This window comes from Anas platyrhynchos, chromosome 5, assembly GCF_047663525.1.
Source record: "Anas platyrhynchos isolate ZD024472 breed Pekin duck chromosome 5, IASCAAS_PekinDuck_T2T, whole genome shotgun sequence".
NCBI lineage: Eukaryota > Metazoa > Chordata > Aves > Anseriformes > Anatidae > Anas > Anas platyrhynchos.
Genome location: NC_092591.1, coordinates 32748413 through 32766624, shown reverse-complemented (window position 1 = coordinate 32766624; position 18212 = coordinate 32748413). Strand labels below are relative to the sequence as shown.

Genomic DNA, 18212 nt, shown 5'->3' with positions numbered 1-18212 from the left:
TGTTACGTGGTCAGGAGCTGCTGGCCATTGACTTACAGGCATGGCCTCCCACATCCATCCTCACCTTTTCCACAGGTGGTGGCCCTGCCCTCACCCATGGTGAAACACCTTTTGATCTCTTGTCATCCAGCAGGTGGTCACACAGGGAAAGGTGCCCCCTTCTCTTTTTCTCAACAGTTTCCTTCCGTGCCTGCCTTTTGGTGGTAGGAAGGTAAATGTCTGTTGGGCAGCGTATGGCAGACTTAGTGCAGGAGGTCCTGGAGAGGCACCCATCTGGGCGGGAGAAGACTTTCCAACAAGCAGTGCCCTTTTCCTTCTCCTGTTCCCTGTATATCCACGGCGGCAGCAGGAGATGGGGACGCCACAAGATGCATTTCTCTGAGTGCAGGTCTTGAAGAGCTCGCTGCTGAAAATGATGAGTGCCAGCTGAAAGGTGAGGGGAAGGAGGAGAGAGAAATGATCCTGTCAGTAAATTTTGTCATCTTTCTCGGCTCGTAGAGAACAAATATCAACACTAAGTAGGGCTGTTTGGCAGTCAAATCATCATTAATTGACTGTTTATATAGCTGCCACAGAAGAGAGGTCTGTAGGAGGATGTAAAGTGGTGAGCTGTGAGCTCATTGTGTCCGAAGTCATTTGTAGGCACCAACTCCTAATGATGTGGATAAGCAACCAGGAATCCTTACACTTGTTCTAGCCAATGTTTCCCTCCCTGTGTCATTGTCTGTTCATCCCAGGGCTCCACAGTTGTACAGCTGCACTGCCTGGGTTTATTTTTCTGGTTCTCTCAGGCTGAGTCTGTACAGATTGGGACAGAGCAGCTGTCAAAGACCATGGTGTTAATTTGCCACAATCAGATTTCCATGCTTTTTCACCAACCAAGGGATGGTGAATCTCAAGACAAATATGTCCTGTAGGATACCTAGTGGCCGTTGTGAGCCTGTGAGAGCCAGGCGATGGCCTCTCATTAGCATTCAGAGGGCAAGAAAGACCTGAAAATGGAAGTAGCATTAGCTTTTTCTGAATTAAAACTATTTTCAGATGAGTTGTTGGAGGGCTGCTTTACTAATCAACCTGTGATGAGTAGGCTGGAAAAAGCTGAGAATGTCTGTTATTGGACATAGGTCCTCTTGAAACCCGAGATTCATTTCTGTGCACTGGGCTCTAGTTCTCTGCAGCTTTTCCTTCTGAGGTGAGGTCTCATTTTCCTACCCCATAGGGGTTTGCAGTATTGGCTTGCTCTTAACTGCTGGGAATCTGAAATACTAGGGTAGGAATTACAGTTTGGAAGAGGTCCCTGAAAGTAATTTCCAGAGGGTGAGCCTGTTTTATATATAGATCCATACACACAATCCAGGTCCCTAGAAAAGTTTGAAGTACTCTGCAAAACAAGATGTTCTTCACCATCTCCCTGACATGAGGGGAGGCTGAGAAGGAAGGTGAAGGAAAGCTGAGAAGGAAGGTGAAGGAAAGCTCATCTCAAGGAAAAACCAGTGAGTCTTTCCCCCCGCACCTGGCCTCACCTATCCACATCACAGGAGAGCCCATTTCTGTTCTGAATCGTTAATCTGAGTTTCTAATAGCAGTAAAAGACTCTGAACTTGGTCGACAGAGAAGTTAACAACCAGTTTGCTAGAGTCCTCACGGTTGATCACTTAGCCTTGGTTATTAACTGCAGGCAAGGACCAGTTTCTGGGAGATAATTGGGGTCATAAACAATAGCTGTATAATGGAGACGGTGCCCTAGGAAGGGGACTAAACATATTCAGCTGCAAAAAACTTACTGCCTTTGGCTGGCATCCAGGTGCTGCCATCAGCCAGCTAGTTCAGGCAGCCAAGTTGTTGCTGTAGGGGAAGAGAGGCCTTTAGTGCTCAGCAGACAGTGTCTATCTGTGCGACCCTAGCTGGCAAGACGCTTGAATGCAGCCCCAGGAGGCTCGATAAAAACTCATTAAGCAGAAATCTGGAAGGTGCAGGTTGGAGGCCGCACGTTAGTCTGTGAGGCCGTGTCAGAAACAGGGCTCAGCATTTAGGAATGGTGAGCTCTGCAGCCTGGGCTGGGGTTGTGGTGTCAGCTGGGTTTTCCAAGTTGAAGGCGTTCAGGGTTGAAGTAGCCCCACAAGGTTGCTCTGGCTGAGTGGTGAACAGCCCTGCATGTGTCCTGCTGCAGGAGCTTTTGCTTGAGCAGATGTGTGCTGGTGCACAGCAGGCATGAGGTGTGTGTGCGGGGTCTCCTAGGCCACTTGGGTTCTGCTGTAGCCGTACTGGAGAATTGAGATTTCTCTGCCTGGAATTCCTTAATACAGAGTTATTTTGTTGCTAAGGAAAAAAAAAGTCCAGAAAAGCACGATTAAGATCTAAAAGGGTATTTAAATAGAAAGGATATTTTTTTCTTTTCTAAAATAAAACCCAGTTTCTGAGCACTGAGCCCATTAAGAATCCCTGCTGGGACTCCTATAGAACACAGGGGTTCTCCAAGCCACGACAAGATGTTTTCTTTCAGTGGAGGGCCTGTTGGGACTGGAAGATAACTTGATGGGATTTCTGATGCGACATCAGCCTCTGATTAGATTCATGTCACTCCAGTTATTCCCTGTATGCATCTGATTGGAAACAAAAGCAGGAAAATAAAGGTGCAAATGAGTTTCTGTAATGATTGCTCTAGCCAAGCTAGAGTGTGGCATGCTGGAGTCTGGAGTTTCTGAAAGTTTTATCCTGTATTGAGAATGAGGGTAACGTGGCTGCACATGGACCGCAAGCTGAGCTGGGCACCCTGGTGTGAAAGGTGGGAAGGTACCTGACCAGATCCCGCAGCTCTGTAGGATCGTACTGGAAAGCATCCGTGGATACTCCCTCGTTTTTAAAGGAATCAGCTGTCCTGCCCTGTTGCTTCCCCTGCATGCAGATTGCAGAAGAAAAGCTAAGGGGAATCTGTGGAGAAAGAGCAATACTGCATTTAATTTTCCTATAGCAAAAGCACGGCCCCATTGCTAGGCTGGGCTGCATTACAGAATCAGGACAGTAAATGTTGTCTTAACGTGGAGACCTGAAAGGCTGCCGTAGGTGTGCAGCTGAATTTTTCCACCAAGCCCTTTGCTCTGACAGAAATCCCAGCCTTTGTCTCGGCTTTGATTCAAAGCAGGTAGGTACTGAAGAAGGGCAGTGATCCCAGAGGGGTCTCGGGTTCTCCGGGCATTCAGCTTTCCCCAGCACATCGCTGTTCCAGTCAGGCGTATGAGAGGATTTTCAGTAGTTGGTCAATTGAATGAGAGCAAAAGCGTTAGCAGTATTTCTCGTGCTGGCCTCTGGGCACAAAATCCCTGCTGGGAGCTGAGTTCACAGGCTGAAGGGACATCCTTTAGTTAAGGAAGGTCCTGCTGAATCTGGTGGGAGGCTGTTTGGCTTCCTCTCAGTGCCACCGAGATGCACTGAAGGCCAGAAACACCTCAGAAAAAGCAGGCGCAGAGCAACCGAGGGAATCAGGCCCTCAGCCTGCACAGGTAACAGGTCTGGCACTTTGTGATCCAGATATTGTCCAACTACACGAAGCACTGACCCCAAGGAGAGCCCTGGATATCCCAGCATCTCTGAGAGCATCCCAGAATAATTGCGACTTGCCCACAGCCCATGCTGCAGCACCAGGCAGAGCCCGTCAGTACCCACCAGGAGGCCGAGCACGTGCTGAGTCCCTGCTGTGCCTCGCTGAGATCTGCCCCGAAAAGTGCGAGAACATGAATATGGAGGAAGGCAAAGGGAGCTGCCACGCCTGCAGCTTCACCTTCCCGAGCAGCAGCTCTGTGTCTGTGCAGCACAAAGCAGGTTTGACGTCTCCTTGGACAGCGTTAGTGCTACCTTTAATTTATGCATTCGGGGCTGAGATTTCCAGGTGACAGGCTCGCTAGGAGCACAACAGTGGGCGGACTGGTTGTCACATTTAGTAGAGACAGAGGCGAGGGGACAGGCAAGAGGTCTGGGCGTTGTGCAGGGGTGTGATTTTTGCACCGGGATAGATCTAATCATCTGACACACGGCTCGGTCCTGTCCTTCCCCGTTCAGCCCGGCTGCGGGGGAAGGACGGTCTGCCTGCTCATCTGTTTGCTCCCAGAGGCAGTGTACCTGCCCACTCACAAGTGCCGCGCTCTCCCCTTGACAGCTGAGCTGGGGAACGAGTTTTTGAGCCGATGCCACCGAACACCTACCACCAGCAGAATAACAAAGCCCCCTTCCTGCCCGCTGCTGGCATGCTGAAGCGTGAGCAGACAAACACATCTGTGCCTCCCTGGTGGATCCCCAGCTCAGCTGTTTCTGTAGCAAACAGCTTTCAGCTTAACTGTCCTGTTATCCTTTGGATGGACAGAAAAAATCCTGGGTAGCCTCTGGGATGAAGGGGTCATTTTTCTCAGTCAAAAATCTTCACTCAGACCTTAGGTCAGTTAAAATTTGCGGCTTTGCTTTTTGAGCCTCCATCCCTTTTTTCTTCAGTTCTTCCGTGTTCCTTGAGGGGGGAGGCAGGGAGCACATAATCAAAATAAATGGGCAATTTCTGCCTTTCTCACTGGTGCCAGCCATCCTGCTGGAAAGCATCAACGTCCATTGCTCAGCTGCTCCAGGAGCGGGAAGAAGAAATGCCTGAGCCTGGGTCCTCTTCTCTTAGGTAGGATCTGTTCATAAATTTTCTGGGAGTACTTTCTGACAAATTCTTGGAAATCTCAGCTGCAAAGTGTTTGAGTGACAATCATGTTCCCATAACACAGACAGATTAAGCCTTTAATAGTAAGGTGGCAGTGTACACAAAATGTACACGGCCGTTGCTGGATGAACAGAGCAGGCTTTCGATGTCTGATGGTGCCAGCTCAGAGCACCTTCCTGCTTGTCAGATGTCACTGCCTGTCCCTCCCACACCCCTCCCCAAACTGCTGCTGGGACCAAGCTCAGGCACCTTTTGATAAATCGTGAGTTTGCAGCGTCGCCATGGGAAGCACTTCTGGCCTCATTGGGCAGGGGAGGCCCAGCCACGTCTGCCTTTGTGTAAAATCCACTGGGTAGCACCAGAGCATGGAAGAAAAGTCATTTCTTACATAAGCTTGGATTATGTTATTTACTCTCCATTGTTTGTGAGGGCCTCACAGAACCATGAAAATGACCTTTATTTCTCAACGGATTTTGTCCTTTTTCATTTAACAAATATTGATTATTTTTTTTTCTCCCGTGTCTTCATCAGAGCTGAATTAACAAGGCTGTTTAACAAGAGCCTCTGATTCATTTGGGGTCTTTTTGCGCCAGGTGCTATCGCAAACAGCTGAAAGCAGCTCCGCAAAGAGCGTGCAACTCCTGTTACAGAGCTGACAGAGCAGGCAATGTGCCCTGACAAGAGCTGAGCTAGCATGGGTCAAAGAGCAGGCTTAAAAAGATGGTCTCTCAGCCTAGGCACAAATACCAGGAAGGGTTGTTTTTAAGGAAATAGTATTTTAAGTGTGAGAGCTCTCCTCCCCAACCCATTAAAGCCTAAGGCTGCTGGAAATCATCGAGCTCACTGGACTGTTCCAGTTCCACCCACAGATCCCCAAATGAGATCCAGAGCCCGCTGTGCCAGGCCATATTCACAGCAAGAGGTAATTCTTGTCCTTTTGATCCAAAATCACAGTGTCGTGGTGATGGGACTCCTATAGGACAGTGAATAGCAGGAGCCATTGGTACAGCTTCATATGCTTCGTATGCTTTCTTGCCAGGCTTTTAAGCAAGCCTCTTGACTAAATCAAGAGCGTATAGGTGGAACAGAATGGAAATTGAAAGTAGATATAAATTGAAGGGACATAAAGTTCAAGCAAACTAAGCCCGATGGACTTCTGGTGCTTTTAACACAATGGAGAGGGAAAGCAAAGCCCAGCTGGTAGCTGTCCCTTGCTGGTCGTGCTTGCCATGCTGCACCATTTCGGTTTCTCATGTGGACCTGGAAGTTTGCTTGGGTGGGTAGAAAGCAGCTGCTAGACAGCTGGGCAAGGTGAAGCCTCATGCCTTTCAGGATCATCTGTCTGCACTGTCAGTGGCCTTCAGAGATGCTGTGGATTTTTAGTGATGATTTTAGTGGTGGGAGATAACGTTTGTTCCGGCTGAGACAAGGGGCTCATAAAGCCAGCTGTTGTACAAGCCGATAAAAATGGAAAGTCCTCATCTTTAAGCACTTACGATCTATGTCAGAAGGTGGCAACCTTTTGAGGACCTTGTCCCAGTGTGCACTTTTCTCTCTCTCAGATTAGAGGTTAAGTGCACCAGTGGGAGCTGGGGGATTGTCTCTAAGAGGCACTGTGAGAGCAATCAATTAGTGCTCATCAGTTTCTTCTGCGCAGAGGGCAGGCTCCTGACATCCCCGGCTTTCTGGGCTTGGCACAGGTGGGACGGGCTCCTGCTGCCTGGCTGCCTGGCAGGGTCCCCAGCAGCTGCATGGGCAGGCACACTGCCCCTAAATCAGGCCGCTAGGCAGGAGGAGGAGAAGGGGAAGCCGAGGGGAGGAAACTATTGCCCAGCAGATCTGATAATGCTGAGAGCACAACAAGGTCTCCAGGCTCCTGCTTGATCCTTTCAGGTGGACAGTGCTGCCTGTCCTCATGTGTGTTTTCTAGGGCAGAAGCAGCATTACCTCAGGGCTGGGGGCCATCCTGCTCTTCAGCATCATGAGAAACCACGTCCAGTCCTCGTGACTAGTGTCGCTGAAATCTTGTAAACCTGGAGGGGAAATAAAGAATTAAAAATCTAAAGGGTCCCAGGGAATCCTGGCTAGAAGACTCTGGCAGTTCCTTGCAGGCCATTGCAACTGCATAGCAGATAGTTTTCTGGATCAGGAGAACAGTTCTCTTAAGCAGAAAAACAAAGCAAAGGGACTGCTGATCTTTTTCAAGAATAAAGAAAGAGACCCCTCTCACAGCACATCTTGACTCTGGTATGAAGGCACTTCCAAAGCGAGAGAGGAAGTTTATACTCTTCCTCCGATTAATACTTATTCCTAAAAAGTGAAACAGAAAGAGAGGAAATGCCATTCATTTCTGCTGCTTGGGCACTGAGCGGTGTGTGTGAGGCTGGGGGCTGTCCCTGGGCTGGCTCAGGGCTGGTTTAATGCTTCAGCCGCTGGGTTATCAGCTGCTCTGAGGCCAAGCTCCCCGAGTTCGCCTTTCAGTGAAAGTTTCAACAATACCACCGTGTCTATACAAATAATTTCTGTTTCACTGACGTGATGTTTCCCAACCAAAGATGAGCTAGTCAGAAAAATCCCGACCAACTCAGAGCACGGTGCAGAGCCTCACACTTCCAGAGTCAGGGCTTAGACTGCTTCTCCCTGAAGGCTCAGCTGAGGAAAACAAGCCACTCTCCATCACTGTTCATTTACCCTCCTGAACCCTGCCTCTCAGTGCTTCAAGGTAGACGTTTCAGCAGTTAATAATGCTCCTGGGGCATGTGCGAGGAACAATTAAAGCTCATTGTGCCAGTGAAGAGCCCTGGGGTGAGCCAGGGTTTGGAGACAGCTGCCCCCGTTTTGCTGCGTGCAGCAGGATCCCGAGCGGTCCTGTGGCAGAGAGAGGCAAATGTGTCTTGCTGATTGCAGACTCTGGCGATAAATGCTTAAAACTCAAGGGGAAAACTCAATGTGGCATTTCTAGGCTTTTTGCTGGTGGCAACCATCTCGGTGCCTAGTGGTTGATGCCTGGGCCAAGCAGGGCTGGGGAGAGCACAGCTGCCAAGCCTATGGAGCCATTTCCAATAAGCTGCAGTGCGGGATTGATGGCAGGAATGAAACACAGGTGTGTGAACACTTCGTAGTGCTCCCTTTTAACGCTTTGCCTTTGACACTGCAAGATCTAGATCTTTCATCCTGAAATGCAGGAAGGACAGCAACAGCAGTTCCTTCCTCTCAGGCAGTAATGCTCACTGGGACTGTGCCTCACAAGGGTTAGCTGAGACTTCTCCAGCAGCATTACAGGAGCCTTGGAAGAAGGCAGTGTTGGCCCTTCCCTGGATGAATCCCCCTTGAAGGTATACAGCAAGGTTTTATATATGCCCAACAGTCAGAGTGGTCTCTGCCTGCTTCAGCTGCTTGTGCTGGAAAAGTTTCTCTCTCAAACTGAAAATCCGAGTTACACAATTGCCTGGTATAGCTCCGCAACGAGCTGGTGTGCACAGGGAAGGGGCAAGCTTTTCTCTTGCCTTTGTGACTTGTCTGTACGCTGGAAACCTCTCCAGAGATAAATTGGAAGTTGTCGTTGGCATCTCTACTGAGAATGTCAACAGGAATCTGTCAGTGCCAGTCATGATGATACAAACACAGTTTCCCCGCTTAAAGCACTGCACCAACTGTACCTAATTAACCTTCATGACAGCACAGCAATACAAGGAAATAGGGATCATTAACTTCAGCATCACTTTACAGAAGGGGAAAAGAAGCAGCAGTGCCAGCCCCATGCGTTTCAAATTGAGGTAGGCTCAGAAAATCGCAAGGTTAAAAATAACAATAATCCATTTGGGATTCTCAGAGCTTTAAGAGCGCTCTTGAATCAAACTTCCAGGTTTTTCTCCAAGAAACATCAGGGCTGGAAACTTCTCTCCCATGCACACTTTTTCTGTGACTCAACGCGCTAGGGTTTTAGAAAATCACGCATTCTCAATCACAGTGGTGCAGAGGCATTAAAGGAGAGACTGATTTGCTCAGTTGCTAAAAAATCAGTGGCAAAGCTGAGAGTAGATGGTGTGAGTCACTGACCCTCCACACTGGCTTGTTCCTGCAGACCAACCATTTCTCTAGGTAGGGGAGCCTGCCTCAGTCCACCAGCTACCATCACCGTAGTTGCTTACTAGCTGCCAGAGGCATAATTCAGGCTTGAGCTAGCGACCTCACCCTTCTTCCCACCTCTGCAGAGGGACAGGTAGGTGCCATTTACTCTTTGTTTTGGTCTTTGAGCCAGCCCAGCTCTCTCGCCTGGGGCTCAGCTGGGACAGAGGTGTCCTATGGACGCACAGCCCCGTGTGCTGCCCCTGACCCTGCTTTCCTGACTTGGGGCTGGGTTTGGAAGTCAGCGAGAAAGAGCAGCTCGTACTAATCCTTTTTAAAGAGTTCTCCTTGCCCATCGTATCACCTGCTAGCAGGAGCTGAGGGGAAGAATAAGGCCCGCTCCATTATCCTGGCCACCAGCACAGGCTCTAGTTTTGTCTCACCAAATGAACGCAACGCAAAGCGCTGAGCAGTCACCATAGCAGCTTTGCAAATTGTATCTGTTACTACCGACACACTGATCTCACTCGTGCCCTGAGTCATAGATGCTATCAGGACCCGATGAGAAAGCAGGGCTTTGTCTGGAGCCGCGGCCAGCAGGCTGCCTGTGCCGCGCAGAAACCCATGGGGACTGGGGGAGGCTGTGGCCGAGGAGGAGGGCGTCGTGCGGGGTGCCGACCTCGGCACACAGAGTCGGCGTTTGGACAGCCGAGCGCTTTATTCATCTCTTTTTCCCTTTCTTCCTCTGTTCTGAGCTGACATGGGGTGAAGCGAAGCTGAAGGGACCCTTGAAAAGGCCGGGTCATTGATAGAAAAGAAAAAGGGCTTGACAGATGGTGAAGAGTTTTCATGAGCAGCATGGGCTGCAGCGGGCTCCAGGGAACAGAATTGCCCCCGTGCTCTGGCTGTGTGTCTGTCTCTCTGATTATTTTGTGTATTTCATCTCTGCTGTCTGTCTCACCCTTAATCTGGGCTCCTCTGTGCCAACAAAATGCTTAGCTCACTCCATTGTCTGAGAGACTAATTTGCACTGTAAATCCGATGCTTATCTTACATGACAGCTTACTATGGGGTTTATTGCAGTCCTGAAGACAAACTAACCAGGGATGGCTAGAGAGCTTTCGACACATCCTCTGGAGTATAGAACAAATACGACCTGTTTCAGCTTGCTGCCAGTTTAGGACGTGTCCCCTTGTGGTTGGGGTCACAAAGGATTTCTCTTTTTCTTTTCCTATAGATTGAAATGTGAGATTTTTTAATTTTCTCCTTCTTTTGGTGGTACAGCTTCTGTTCTGTGGCAAAGCCTTGGGGATGCTCCTGAAACAGCCTCGAAGCCTCCGAGGGCCAGGTCCTCCATCCCTCTTCCCTGCTACTTGGGAGTTTAAGGACCACAGGAGTAGCTGCAGAGCAGGTGCAGGTGCAGGCAGCGTGCAAGCACTGATGCTCCAGGATGCCGCAGCTTTGTTGACTCTGCCTAGCTTAATCAGAAAGAACCTTTGTCCTTGTCTTTCTTCATTAATATTTCCTGACACTTTCTCCGATATGTTTTAGCTCTTTGCTGGCAGAGTAACATCCCCCCTAATCTCATCTGCAGTTGCCTCCTCCCCTCTGGTCCCTGGGCTATCCACCCGCAGGCAAACACAGCATCTGAGCGATTTTCGCATTGGTGTTGGCCTGATAGCTGAGCAACTCCCGCGGCCCCAGAAATGTGGGCCAAGGCCTAAAGCCTCCTAGAGAGGTGTTGCAGGTAGCTTCGGAGACAGGTTTGCACTGGGAGAGCCAGGGAGATTATTGCTGCATTGATACAGCTCCTGGTTCTGCAGCTGAGCACGCTGCTTAATGCCCAGAGCTTCTGCATTGCAGTCCTCTGAGGGACACAAAGGATCCTGCCTCCACGGACAGGGCAGTGGGAGCGCAAGACCCACGTCATTCCATCCCGCTGAGGATGGCATTCATGTGCAGAACCAGACTGATTTTCCAGGCTGCCTTTATTCCAAGTCATCAGAGCTGGTGAGCACCGGGCTGCTCCCAGGCACTGTCCTGAGCCCGGGGCCCAAGGAAAGGCTGCTGCACAGCCTGGGTGAAGCTCGGGTGAAAATCTATGCAAAGGCTCCAAAATCTGCAGAATTTTAGAACGCAAAAATAACCAGGAAGGGATCATCACAGCATCTAACTCAGGCTCGTGCCTAATCTAAATCTTTCGAAGAAGCCCCCTTCATTTCCCTGACTAGAAACAGAGCCAAGTGAATCAAATTTCCTAACTTAAACTTGTGTGGTGAGTGTCTAAAAGTTAGCCATTTGAAGCTGCAGACATCTTAAATTGTTTCCTCAGTGCCCTGGAGCACCCCTCCATCCTACAAATGACCTGTTGCAGCCCGGGAGCCCCCGGTGTGACTAACTGGCCCCCAGTCCGCCCGAGTGCTCGTGGTGCGGGCAGCAGCTCTGATCTCTGTGGCAAGGTCAGGCTGTCCCTTCAGCCGTCTGCATCCAGCACCCCGGGGCAAGCAGTGCTTCCAAGGGTAAAATCTGTGCCCTGCTGCTTTCTGTCAGATTTCTGGTTGGTTTGCTTAAAAAAAAAGAAAAAAGGAAGGAAAAAAAAAAAGGGTTGTTTTCCAGCAGCACTTAGAGACCCCACTGTGTTGCGTGTCATGCGGACAAGGGGAAAGACGGTCTGTGCTCCAGCAAATTCGTGGTATCTCTGGGTAGAAGTACGCTGAATAGCAGCTGTGGTAAAGACGCAGGGTGAGACGAGTTACTAACAACAGAAGGAAGATGTTTGCTTAGACTGAATAGGTCTGACATCTCCATCAAGCAGGGCGTGCAGCGTGCTGGGGCCCCGCAGCTTGATGAGCTGTTCACCAGCCTTCCAGCCCTCCCAAGGCCTTTGCTTGCTAGCAAAGGAGGTCCACTGCCTGAACCAATATTGGCTCTAATCTGCGTGGAAATGGGAGTGGGTGGAGACATCAAAAGGGGCTTTCCAGGTAGAAATTTTCTGTTGCCTGGAATATTATTAACAGCCAAAGAAAGAGGCTGGCGGTGAGCAGATAAACAAGGGGCTTTCTTCTCAAGTAGCAGAGAGTTTCAGAGAAAGAGGATGAGGGGTAACGTGAGAGCATCAAAGAGGAAATGGGGTGTGCCTTTAGCAGGAGGCTAAAGCCCTCTTGCTACATTAGCACTGTGCAACCTCTGTTCTGAGTAGGTAGTGGGTTAGAAGGGGTTAGAAGGGATGCTGCTGCTCCAGGGCTGCTGTCTTCCCAGCTGGTGCTTGCCTTTTTTCCTGCCACAATTGCTTTGTTGTATTTTTGCAATTATTAGTAACTCATCTCGTGTACAGAACTGGCAGTGAATCAGAAGGCAGTCGCCGAAATACCTCGTCCCACGAAAAGAACAGCTCCTCCTCTGCCGCCCATGTGCGGCACAAAGCGAGGGGGTTGTGTGGGGGCCGACAGGGGGGCTGCCAGCTTCGAGTCCCCCCTTCCCCGAGAACTGGCGAGCTGTGAGCGGTGACGTCTGCGGGGCTGTGGGCAGGTACGACGGCAGCTTGGGTGGGTATGTTGTGCTGGCCTCCATCCAGCTGGCACAGGTACACCAGCACAGTCTTAACGCTATTAAATACATCGCTGAGATCTCTGGAGGGCTTGTACAACCTGAGGTGACGTCCGTGTCGCTGTGTCTGTGCTGCGGTTTGCTATCTCTGCTAGCTCAATTACAGCTCTGGCAGAGAGGCCTGCCTTGCGCCTCAGTCCCTCACCTGACATTAGCGCAGACCTACCTTGAAGCAGATGCTCCCGAGGACCTGCAGGCCACGCGAACGTCAGCTGGTGCTGTCTGCAGCTCGTGCCTCCCATGTTGGCAGCGGTCTCTGTCATTTACTGGTATTAGTCAACACGCAGGGGAGGGGAATTACATCTCTCGTTAGTGGGATTTGCTTTAAATTGCAGCGCTGAGACTTGTGTGTGGGGATATAACCGAGCCGACGCCTTTCTTTCTATGCCATGTGGGCAGTTCTGCTCCCATCTGCCTGCCAAAGTCCTCTCCTGCCACGCTGTAGGTCTGGGATCACTCCGGTTCCTCCCTGGGGCATCAAGGGGCTGTGAGGCACTGGCATGTGGGAGCATGTGCCCTGGTGGAGAACCTCCTGGGCTGGAGGAGCTGCCCATGGAGAAGAAGGCCCTGAGCCCGAGCTCTGCTGACTTTCCCTTTCTCTCTGTCCCCACAGATGCCAGCAAGGACCACCCGCAGCCGCAGGCAGGGGTGATCTGGAGAGTGACGGGCGGCCTGTTCAGTATCACCCGGGGAGCCGTGGGCGCCACGCTGGGAGGAGTCGCCTGGGTGGGCAGCAAGAGCCTGGAGCTCACCAAAACGGCAGTGACCAGCGTCCCTGCGGCTGGCGTTGGACTGGTGAAGGGCAGCGTCTCGGCGGTGACCGGCGGCGTCGGAGCCGTGGGCAGCGCCGTCGCCAGCAAAGTCCCTTTCACCGCAAAGAAGAAGGACAAAGCTGACTAAGCCCCGTAGCAGCTCCCTTCCGAAAGATCAACCTGCCCACACTCTCCCCCTGCACAGCACCTCTTTGAGTTGGAACCAGCCGCTTCAGGGAGGGTACAGCACCCGAGCAGACTCTGGCTGCGGCCTGCTCAGCACCGCCTGCCTGGCTCAGAGCTCTCCGAGCCGCTGTCAGCGCCTTTCACCCCCATCACCTGCTGGGAACCCTCTCTGCTCCCAGGGCTTTCAAGGCACGGTTGTCTCTGTCTCGCAGTTTTCTTCCTCCCTTCTTCCTCTGTGGAAGCACGGAGGGCTGGGAGAGGGTGTCGGGCTCCATCTGCCTGAAGGTGGGGGGACAAGGGGGCAGGGGGGAGAATTATGCCTGGCTTGAAGTGTGGGTTAGGTATTGAATTGAGCTTCAGCAGGGAGGACAGCCTCTGAAACACCATTTCCCTTTGCCCTGGGAGGTGTGCCTGGGGGGGCTGCCTGCAGGAAAAGAGTGTCCCACTGACACAAAGGAGAGATGCTGTGAAAAGGGGGAAGCCTCCCGCCTGCCCTGTACCTCTTACCTTCTCGTTGTAGGACCCATCCCACAAGCTACTCCCAGTCACTCACTCCCTGGCTGAATTGCACCCTTCAGAGAAGGAACCCTCGAGCTCAGCAGAGCAGCTCAGGGATGACGCCACACACGAGTATCGTATGTCCTGGGTCACCAGCTTCTGTGCAGATTTTTGGGGGGAGAGGCGGGAGGATGAAACCTGCTGTGTGTACCCACCTGGGGAAAGAGCTGACAGTGGCAGCTGCCAGGCCTCTGTGATATTACAGCACAGGTATTGATGCTCCACTGGTGCGAGGGGAGAGGTGCCCTCGCCACGAAAACACAAACCAGACCCTTGGATTTGACCCTTGAAGTCCTTGAGGTATCCCACTCTGCAACAGGGGCATTTTGGCTGCAGGCCACGCTCTCACTCCACAGATGTCACTGGTAACCACGAGTGTTCCCAAATGCCATCCGAATTCTGCTCCAGGGAGGGAGAGGAGGCCGAGAGCCTCACTATCCCCAGACTCAGCACCCTGGTAGTGGTGGCCTGGCTTGGAGCAAGATGTGCTGCTTCGGAGGATGCTTCCCCAAGGGGCTGAGCACGCTGCAGCGGCTGCAAGCCTGCGCAGGGCACCAGCAACTCCTCCACGTGCTGCTCCTGAGGCTCCAGCCCCGCTCCTCTAAACGACCGTGTTGCACTAAATATCCCACCCAAACTCTCAGTGCCGCAGAAACCCAGACACCTGCATCCATCTGGGAGTCATCGCCATCCTCAGCCTGGCCTGTGACGCTCGAGGGGTTGCGAGACATCGTGCACACACACACACACACACACACACATGCACGCACATGCACGTGCACACACTCACACTCCAGGGTCCCCCGAAATTCCCAGGATGGGGAAAGCCACAGGTTCCAACATTAACTCTGCCTTCCCTGGCTTTGGCAGGTTCTTAGCCTAGGTTGTTAGCTGTCGGATGCGTAGGCAAGTGAAGCAGTGTTCGTGCTGTATCCTGTAGATATGCATATGTGGTAGCGTGTGTGTTTCTCAGTCCACAGGCATGTTTTCAGCCAGGTAAGCAAAACTGTGCCACTGCCGCGGAGGAGTTCACACAATCATCCTTGGTACATCCAGCGCATAGGTTTTATATAGGGTCCTGGTTAAAATAATCATGTTTTAGAGGAAGGTTTCCCCTCTGTTGCCCAACAGCTTAGTTTACTGAAACCAAAGGAATGTGAAAAATCTCCTTTCTCCTGTCTATGCCGTTTGTTTACTTTCTGCCCTATCTCTGGACACTGAAGCCAACTTCCTTGATTTTCATTTCCTGTTGGAGGTCATTGCATTTCCTGACTGCTCTGTTACGCGTAGGACTCAAACATCAGGGAGTATTTAAGTATAACCCCTCTACCCCCATTTTGACTGATCGTTCTCGGGCTTGTGAAACAGTTTTGATTCTGACCTTTATTAAATCCACATTTGGGGCCTGACTTCAGTCGCCGTGTCCCTGTGTTAGTCCTGCAGGTGTTAGTAGTCTCTCTCCATGCCCCTTGCTGGGTAGTGGCCCTGCCGTTTGCAGTGGCAAGAGGTTGCTGATCTCCACGGTATGTTACTCTTGATAGCATGAGAGTGGTTTAACCTACGTCTTTGTTTCTGAAGAGGAAACAGCATTCAGTGTGAGTATGCATTTCCTCTCTTTGTCTCTTTTGTTCTTGTGAAGGCCAAGTTGACCCAGATGTGTTGGTTCTGTCTCTGAAGGCAGCAGCTTCACAGGAAGATCAGGTCTTGATGTGTGCCTGCACTTTGCTGGGATGCTCGTGGCAGTTAGCAAGGCCAGAAGAAACCGTGTCTGTTCTTCCTTTGTACCGAGTGCCCTGCAAAGCTGGAGGGCAGTTTGCACTGCACGGATCTCTGCTCACCGCTCTCCCTCAGCACATCTCATTTCTCATGCCAGATCACAGACTGCTTCTGAATCCACCTCCAGCCCCAGAGCTAAAAATTGCTTGTGCATAACTACCTGTGCTGTCACCAGCCCGCTTAGGAAGATGGTTTCTCACCAGCTGGGACGGGACAGTCTTCCTAACTGCCTCGCTGAGGCTTTGGGCAGGAGAAGACTGTGTAAGGGCTTCACTTCTCCAGCTGCCTCAGGGCAGGTGAAGGGAAGCTCATGATGCTCTGGCTAACCAGCCTCCCACACAGGAGGGAGGGAATAGATCCTTCCCAGGCCGTTGTCTGCAGGCATGGAAAGTATGATAAAAGTGCGTTAAGGAGGGCCTAAGGGTTTCCCATCTTTACAGTTCTGCTCTTCAGTGCACCCTGCAGTAAATGGCGTAAGGCTCCCCGTCTGTCTGGAGCTGCCATTTCCTCGGAGGGTGGCCTGGAGAAGGGGAGGAGAGGTGTGAGGGGAGCTGTTCTTTGAGCCCAGCTAATGGAGAAGTCATGGGCCACCAATAGCTAAAAAAGGGAAAACTAGCAGGCAGGGCTAGAAGATCAAACCTACCCAAAAACCAGGGCCTCGTACTGCTTAAAGAGCATACAGAAATACATAAATACACGGGGCTCAAAGGAAGGCTTCTGGAAAGTGTCCCTGTTGGCATGCTAGGCCTGCGTGGTTGAGGCCAGTGACCCAGCCCCAGGCTGCTCTGGGCACTGTCTGTGCCAGAGCAGAAAGAAAAACAGGGCTGGTGGCACCAGTCTAACCACAAAGATGCTTCCTGGCAGCTTTGGGTGCATGACGTTGGGATCTGTTTGGGACGGGGAGGTCACTGCTTGCTGATGGAAACCCCCCTTCCCTCCTCCCCCACCACAGAGAGCAGCCAGGCCACGGTGCAGGCCTTCCCCACAGCCCCTTCGTGGCAGAGAGCTAAAAACTGTATTTGGCATAAATCCCACTGATGGGGGGCTCGGTACAAAAGGAAGGGGGCAGCTCGAGGTGGACAGAGGGATGAAGGGAGCTCATGCAAGGGAGATGACTGGTGTCCTGGTGACAGGAGGAGGAGAGAGGAAGAGTCAGGGAGCGAGAAAAGGAGGAGCAAGGAGGGAATTTGTTTCTTAGGACAGGCTCTGAATCAGAGGATGAGCGTGAGGGAGTTGGCCCTAGGGAAGAGCACGGAAGGGAAGTGGAAGAACATGGGTTTGGGGGTGTGGTGTGGTTCCACTCCTGGCCGGGGCCCTGCTTCCACAGCACTGACGATTACCGGGTGTTTCCATTTAGCTAGCTCAATAAGCCCAACGGGTGCATGGCCCAAATGCCAGCTCGGCCCCTCCGTTACCTTCCACCTTTCCAGCTCTCCCCCAGGCTTTTGCCGTGATCTCCCCGTGGTGGGGCTGGGGTGCTCTGTGCCCACCGCAGCTGCGTGTTCCCCGTGCCCAAGGGGCATGTCCCAGCTGAGAGGGGAGCCTGCTGGCACTTACTTTCCCCCTTTTCCCCTTTGCTTATCCTATTATTGTTCTTTTTTTCCCCTCCCTTAGCTTTTTTTTCTTGCCCCTGGATAGAGCTCTCCAAACATCCGTGCTCGTGCTGGCTGGGAGGGCAGAGAGGGCGACTGTTCCCGCAGCTCCCCTGGCTGGGAGAGGAGTGCATGTCTTCCACCCCTCTCTGTCCGCCCGTGTTCGTGTCTGGAAAATCTTACCCCATTCCTTTCCCTCTGGGTTCCCTTGCTGGCTCTTGTTCCTGTGGGTGGGTCATCCCTGTGTCTCCATCGCAGAGCAATCCTGGTAAAAATAACAGCATGAGCGTCAACGTGGAGATGGACAGGGAGAGCCGCAGGGCTGCCAGGACGGATGCACGGGGCTCGTCTCTGCTTCCCCAGGAGCCCGGTGCGAGCCTGGGACCGGCGCTGCGGCCGCGCAGTCCCGTGCACGGTGCTGGGCTCCAGAGGACACTTTGGTTCTTTATCATTTCATTGTCTGTAATTGGTTTCCTACTGAATTTGTTTGCTTGGTTTGTTTTGCAGTGTGTTTCTGGGAATATTCTGCATCTCTGTATTTTAATTACAGTAAAATTTGAGGATAAAAATCTTTGTTGCACCGTTTCTTGTTTCCAGTGGGGGAAAACAGGCAGAGGAAGCACAGTTGAACGAAGATGTTAGAGATTCCTTGGGAAATCAGATCTCTCCCCTAAGGGCTCTAAATGAGGCACCAAGCAGGGCTGAGGCTCAATCCCCACTTAAAGTAGGACACGGCTTTCAACCGTGATTCAAAAGCCATTTTGCTGCAAGCAGGTTTCCTGATTGGAATAGCAAGAGCAGTTTGGGGAAGATTTTTTTAACTTGATTTCTTGTTTTGCTTTAAAGACCAAAAATGCGCGTGTGAGCACATTCAGGCCAGAGGAAGGCTAGCTGAGCCACAGAAGTGGTATCCCAGCAGCCAAGGAGAGGAAATTTTGCCTCTACAGCTGCCGTTTCTTCTTGCAGGTTTGCACAGCTTCTTCT

The 18212-nt window shown here is 51.6% G+C and overlaps 1 protein-coding gene across 3 annotated transcripts in view; it reads left to right on the top strand.

Annotated features, from left to right (window-relative positions):
• The window catches only part of LOC101796866 (transmembrane protein 263), a 191346-nt gene extending 173549 nt beyond the window's left edge, over nucleotides 1-17797 (top strand). For all 3 annotated transcript variants that reach the window (XM_072038727.1, XM_027459655.3, XM_072038728.1), the window contains one exon: nucleotides 12978-17797. In XM_072038727.1, coding sequence (XP_071894828.1) covers nucleotides 12978-13264 — 287 coding nt within the window. In that variant the 3' untranslated portion in view covers nucleotides 13265-17797. The remainder of the gene's footprint in view (nucleotides 1-12977) is intronic.
• The last annotated feature ends 415 nt before the right edge of the window (nucleotides 17798-18212 follow it).